At 38.7% G+C, this 7,183-nt stretch overlaps 1 protein-coding gene across 1 annotated transcript; it reads right to left on the bottom strand.

The window, feature by feature from the left end:
* Window positions 1–3,033: 3,033 nt before the first annotated feature.
* On the bottom strand, window positions 3,034–5,180 carry CLDN8 (claudin 8). The gene has a single exon (XM_007173827.3). The coding sequence runs from the start codon at window positions 4,950–4,952 to the stop codon at window positions 4,275–4,277; it is 678 nt and encodes a 225-aa protein (XP_007173889.1). The 5' UTR covers window positions 4,953–5,180; the 3' UTR covers window positions 3,034–4,274.
* Window positions 5,181–7,183: the final 2,003 nt, after the last annotated feature.

The raw sequence follows: 7,183 nt of genomic DNA on the forward strand, positions 1-7,183 counted from the left end.
TTTTCCTGCAGCACTGACCTCCCTCAAGGCTTCCTTCCCTGCAGACTTTTTAAATGTGAAAGTTATGTTATTTTAGGAAAAAGAAGCTCTTTAATTCCATGATTCAACCTCCCTTTGGCTCTTACAGCTAGAGTTTGTTTGTGTAAGACATCTTCTTTCTTTCCCAGGAGATCATTTCCTCAAAGGTCCTCTGCCAGTTGTGGGCACTCAGTTTGCACTTCCTTTTTCTGCTTGTTGAGTCCCATTTGGTGTTAAGTGATTCTAGGATCTCTTTTCTTGTGAAAGCTAAGTTGTTGTAATTAGCAATGGCCCACCCTAAGGTGACAGGGATTCTCATTGTTGGGTGGTGATCTAATGACCTGAAAGTTGCTGTCTCTCTCCTGGGGCCCTGGGATGTACCCTCTCTGCCTCCCTCTCTCACTCTCTCTCTCTCTCTCTCTCTCTCTCAATATCCTCACTCTAAGTGACAGTTCTCTCTGAGGTCCCAGGACAAGCAAGAACGTACCCTGTACTTGAGTCTCCCACGGTTTTGCTGGCCCTGATTATTCACCTTGAGACTACACAGGTGTACATATACCACCCTCCTTCAAAGACTATTTATGAAGCAGGTAAGGCCCACATTTCTCTTCCTGCCCATCTCACCCCAGCACAGGGCTTCGGGCCTAGCCTTGGGCCTCTGCACCAGGAATCTCTTGTTTCTCATGACTCTCAGAATTGAACACAGTACTGTTCTTTCCTTCTGGAATCTGGCAGGGCCTGAAGATTTGCAGAAAGCTGGTCTCTTTTCTCTGCCTGTTGGCTGGGTCCCAGCGACTGTTCTGCTTTGCACAGTGGGTGGTGGGATCAGAGTGGGGAGGAGGGGCTTGCAGGGATATTGTTCCAGCAGCTCTTGGAGGCCTTCTCAGGAAAAGGAAGGAGGCCTGGTGAATTTGAAATATGATAGGAATCTAAAAAATAGAATATATTCCAAGGGGAAAGGTAATGGATGTCAGGAATTGAGAAGCAGTAAATTATGTAGAAGTTGGGAGGGAGGAGAGAGAGAAGCTTAGGGGTAGCAAAGACTGATGATGAGGTCCACCCTGGGACTCAGGGGGAAAGGGTGCTGTGACCAGTGAGTCATAGGGAGGCTTGGAGCTGGGATAGTGAGATGACATTTGTTGTGCAGAAAGTTAACTCTGGAAGAGATGTCTCTGGACAATATTACAGTAGGAAGAGTACAGGCTCTTGGACTAGGGGAGATACATATATATATATATATCTTTGAGATTCAGTATTCTCATGATTTCTTAAGTAATTCATAGAATTCTTAGAGGATTGATGTAATAAAGAAAGAAAAGCCCAAGCACCTGGGAGGCGTGCAATAAAGGCTACATTTCTTGCTCTTGTCTCTGGTTAGACTGCAAATTCTTTAAGAACAAAAACTGTGTCTTGGCCATCCCCATATCCCTAGCACTTAAGGTAATGCAGCTTAATACCAGTTTTTGCAGTGTGGGAGGGGGTCATTTTGGATACAGATTCAGCAGAAGTGGTTCAGGGTAGGGGCTGCAGGTGGTACAGTATGAAAGAGAAAAAAGTCCAGCTGTAAGCTGAGGGCATAAAACTATACCCCCACCTCCCTGTGTTCTTTTTGTCACACCACATTGTTTCTCCATAAGACTACAATATAAAACATCCTTTTGCACATAATTTGCCACCAGTCAAACCATTTCCTAATACCAGTGCATCTTTTTCAGGATATTAAAGAAGGCATTTGCCATATGAACTATTCTAGTTTCTGGACATCCATTTTATAATTGTTATCATTCTCATTATACACTGATGTTACTGCGTGATAAAGTTTGCCATGAAGATTATAAGACAGATTTCCTTCTTGTCTCTTATCATCTGCTAAGGCATTTGGATTTACCTTACAGGCAATGGAGCATTCCTACAAGGATTATGGGCAGGACGTGATGGGGTCTGACTTGCATTCTAGAAAGAACTGAGCTAGGAACACAGAGGGTAGCTGGAGGAGGGCGGTAACACAAGTCTAGAGGGTAGGAAAGAGAGATGTTAGTAAGGTGGAAAGTTGGAGAAAGATTTCAGAGATACTCAAAAGATGATGCCACAGAAAACTAGCAATGTTAGAATTCTGCTTTAGGGAAAAGAAGATGAAAAGAATAAACTGAGTTTGGGATATTCAGGAGAGCTTTCTAAGTAAAAAAGGATGTTTGATTAAAGGCTGGTGCTTAGAAGATTGGACTTTTTTTTTTCTCCAAAATGCGTAGTTAGTTTTTCTTTATTTCTGCTCTTATGAATGTTTTGACCCAAAATTGCCTAAGGTAAATTAGTATTAGGCTATTGGAAAATCACCAGTCTCAGAAAAAACACTAAAAGTTTTCACAACTAACAGTAGTTAAGCAAGTCATTTTCACATACAAAAATCAGTTTGTAAACTAGACGTTGCTGAAGAAAATCTACTTGCCCTGAAGAAAAAGAGCATGGGCTGTGAAGTCAGACAGTCCTTATTTTTTCTCCTGACTCTATTGGGTAATCAGTAAACTGTTCTGAGGGGCCCTCATCTGTGACTGAACTAATCATATCAATCTCATAAAAGATTTAATGATATAATTCATATAAAGCAGTGGAGGTCCTAGTATATAATACATGCCCCTAAAACATTACCCACTGTTATTAATGAATACTATTTCTCAGAGGTAGAAACATATTTAGCTATGGAAATTTTTTACAAAAATGGCTATTACAAACATAATATTTATAGGATACAGATTTTTGGGGGGAACTTACAGTATTAACTTAATAAATTACAAATATATTATCCACATCAAATATTAGTATGGGAATCCAATCATTGTAAGGTTGTTAAAGGATATATGATACTTTATATTCTCAAAAATTAATGCTGAATCTATCTTTATCTTTAAAATGCGACTTTGATAGTCTTTTTTTCAAAATTGCAAAGCTGAAAATATCAAGTTTTTAAAGTCTACAGGTCAATAAAATAGAAAAAGTGGAGAATAATGAAAGGGTATAAACAATATAAAAAGGCACAATTTATTAATACAAAAGACATAAGGCAGATAACATACATAGTCATTTAAGGTAGAAAAATGTAGATACAAACTTTCAAATTAACAGTTGGATCAAATTTGGGGAAAACACAAGATATAGTAATTCTATACCTTAGTAAAGTTGAACAAAAATGGAACAAATAAAAATTTTATCTTTGAAGGACTTAAATGACAATTTTGACTTAAGTATCCACATAGGAGAAGATGCATTTCACAAAGGACAGCTCAGTTTTGTTTTGTAGTAAGCAAATAAAGACATATTATTTTTCTCTTCTGTTATTTGCATTAATGAAAACCCAAAGTCTGTATACAAATAGTTATTAAAATATTCATATATATATATATGATTTCTTGTCAAAATGCATCCTTCTCCAGTCACAAAATCTTAAAAAGAAAAAAAAAAAATTTTCACTTTCCTGAAGTCTTTAATGTTTCTAAGACTATAGTTTTATCTTTCTTCTTAGTATAGCTCTGGAAAAGCAGTTTGAATGCAAAGCCCCTTGACAAAATATCTGCCTTTTAAAAGCTGTTCATTTAATATACAAGAAAAGGAAGGCCTCTGGGGAATGAGGATAAAGGAGTTAGGATTTCTAACTCCTAGGCTGAAAAACAGGATCTCAAAAAACCATTTAGTTCCCTTTACACTGCTGATTAAAGCCTTCATTTTAACCTTCATTATAAATCAAGTGCATTCATCACTAAGCTGTTTTTAAACAATTAATATTAACCTTCTTCAATCTTATCCCTGGTTCCCCTGAAAAGCAATAGTTGAATTCTATTTATTCAGTGTAATGAATCAGTGTTTCATTTAAAATAGAACGATATAAGCCTGTCTCTATTTATGCGACATAAAAACGTCACTCTCATCTATATGCATAATGCTATGCCATAAAGAAATCACAGTGGTAAAATAATCGTCTTTAACAATGTCATTTTGAAGTAACTGATAAAAGGAGAAAACAGCATGAACCATTTTAGAAAACAAATGACTGTACTTTCTAGAACAATCAGAGCAATGTGTATAATATCTCATTCGGCTGAAATCGCTTATAGAATCATAAAGAGCTGATGCACAGTCCCTGTAATTAATATCAGGCAGTTAAGAACAGCAAATCAGTGTTTTTTGGGGGGTTCCATTTTTAGAAAATCGTGGATATTTTTGTCATCTGCATGGCTCTCTAGGTAGTTTAAAAATATACACAACTACACATACTGACTTTTGGAGTACACACTCGGTGACTTCTTTTCCATGTGATAGCTTTTCTGGGTCGTTCGGTGGGAAGGTATGGAATATCTGTAGCTACTGCTCTTTTCATTGCAACAAGAAACACAACAGAACAGTGCCCCTCCGGCGATCAGCACCAGCGCCGTGGTCCAGCCTACGTAGAGGGCTTCTCCCAGCTCACGTTTTTGGGCAATATCCACTATTGGGTTGTAGAAGTCTCTGATGATGGAATTGGCAACCCAGCTCACAGGGACGAGCACCACAAGGCCAGTGACGATGAACACTACTCCAGCCGTTAGCAGGATGTAACCCTTCACCTTCTCATCGTCCCCGGTGCATCTGGTGCACTTCATGCCGAGGACTGCCGTCATGAACGCCAGGAAGGACAGCGCAGAGGCAGCACACATCAGTCCTCTGGATGCCTGTAGGTCCGGAGAGAGAGCCAGCAGGGAATCGTAGATTTTGCACTGCATTCTGATATTAGCGTGCCTCATGCAATTCATCCACAGTCCTTCCCAGAGGTTTTCAAAAACCACAATGTTGCTTCCAATGAAGGCAGACACTCTCCACTGAGGCATGACGGTGACAGCCACTGTGCCCACCATTCCAACACCACCAAGCACCAGTCCGGCGATTTGCAGGGCATAGGTAGCCATTCTCCTCCAGGATGGGTTTTATCTGACTGGATTCCTGAGCCGGTAGGGCTACTCTGAAGCAAGGTTCTCTGCGCCCCAGGGGAGAAGAGTTTTCCTGTAGTAATGAACTCAGAACTCAGTGGTTTTTCAAATAAGAGCTGCTGTGCTACTTCTAACCAGATTAAATCCAGTGCTGGCTGGCTGAGGTGCCCACTCACCCTCACTCCACTGGCTACCGCAGGTAAACTTACAAATCAGGTGGGGCAACTTTCTCAGCCAGTAAGAGGGGGATGGTAACTCAGGTGTGTCTAAGCCCACAAGAGATACTTGGAACTGCTAGACCTTCGCGTAAACATTCTTTGTACTTCTCATTTGTCCAAGAAAACAGCAGTATATTTACCTGGAGGCATAATTAGGAATGTTTGCACGATCATCAAGAAATGCACCAATCCCTTGAGATGTGAAAGTTGCAACTTGTACTGGCAATACGGAAACTTTTAGTAAGAGCTGCTGTGACCAAGACACAAAATAAAATCTCTGCCTAAGAACTTCGCTAGGACTGTCACACTGCCAAAGTGAAAGGAGAGCAGAGGATTGATAGATTGCTCATACCTGAGAAACCACATTCTTTGGGACACATATGATCCAAGTGGTTGATTTAATTTGTCTACAACTTCAAAGCAAGCTTGACTGTAGTGAAATCAGGGAACAGATCATGCCAAAGGGCAAACTAAGGCTAAAGTAATTATAATAACGTTGTCCTCCTCCATCGCACCAAACACATGTTTTCTTTTGAGCCAGGGAGACTACTCATTAGTATTTTCCTGATAATCTTGATTTCTAAGGAAAAAAAAAAAAAATGCAAAAACAAGAAAAAAGAATCCTTGCGATTTTCTTCTGGTTTCTTCTTCTGGATTCTTATGTAGCAAGCACTCACAATAGCAATTAAATGATGCAGTGGCTTACAGGTTGCTAGCTTATTCTGTGGCTCTATCTTTACTACTCCGTCTTCCTAGACCTAAGCAACTAGAATTCTACAGATGGTGCAAGCATCCTAGGTCTATACAAGTGGCTGATATTTCTAAATAAATATTTACGGGACAAAATGACTGTATTCATTGAATCAACTAAATTTGTCAATTAAACTTGTCTTTAATACCATGTCTGCAGGAGGAGGTAGAAACCCCTAATGTAACGCATTTTCAACGGTCTCAACTCAATAACGATGACAACAGTGGAGCTAAAATAAACATACATGTTGATTTGGGAAAACTCCACTAGCAATTTTCTTCTGGAGGGCACCTTGAATGCACTGTCCTGTCTTTGCAAACTTCAAACGCTAATTTCCTTTCATTTTTGCATCATAAAAATGATCTTTTATTTACAATTTTACTTCTTCTCTGCTTCCTTGTACTCTCTTAAATCTGAGTATGGAAGAAAGCATCTCCTGCTCACTTGTTAAACTTTGAAAATTTAATGGTCCGAAAAATCTTAGTGGTTTACATAGATTAAAACAAAAGTACTTTGAAGGAGGGGAAGAGAAAGATGCCAAAATAAACTGTCTTCTAAAAAAAAAAAAAAAGGGAATGTCTGGCAGGCCCAGCTGTTATTATTTTATTATCCTGGACATGTTGAAATTAAGAAAAAATTAATAGCTGATATTTACAGTAATTTTCCTCATTAGTTGGCCTCATTTAAGGACGAACCTTGAGCATATCCCTTTTGCTAACAGAAAATATCTAACATTTTCTCCTTCAGGTTTGTATCAGTTACAGACTTGTGGTGGAGGGGGAAATAAGTTAACCTTGGAAAAGTAATCTGTAATCCATAAAAAGAGAGTTGAAATCAAAACAGCAGATTATTATTATTTTTATCTTGAATTGCCAACCTGGGCAAAGGGAACGACTTGACAGAATTGGAAAATGAAAAAGGAATGACATAACTGGTTGAGATAATGACAAACTAAAACAATATATATATATGTATATTATATATATATATATACACACATATATGTGTTTATCTATGTGTATATATATATTTATATTTGTAGGGAAGCAAATAGAAATCTCTAAATTCATGTGACATGTTTTTTAGGAGTCCATTTGAATATTGCAGAATATCTACATAAAAACAGGAAACTTGTGATGGAAATAGGTATCTACATATTTGAGAGCCTTGACCTTCATAGGAGCTGCCTCCCAGGTGTGGATTGATGTACCCGTTGCCTTCGCGCACTATCAAACCTCTCT

Source organism: Balaenoptera acutorostrata, chromosome 4 (assembly GCF_949987535.1).
Source record: "Balaenoptera acutorostrata chromosome 4, mBalAcu1.1, whole genome shotgun sequence".
Lineage (NCBI taxonomy): Eukaryota > Metazoa > Chordata > Mammalia > Artiodactyla > Balaenopteridae > Balaenoptera > Balaenoptera acutorostrata.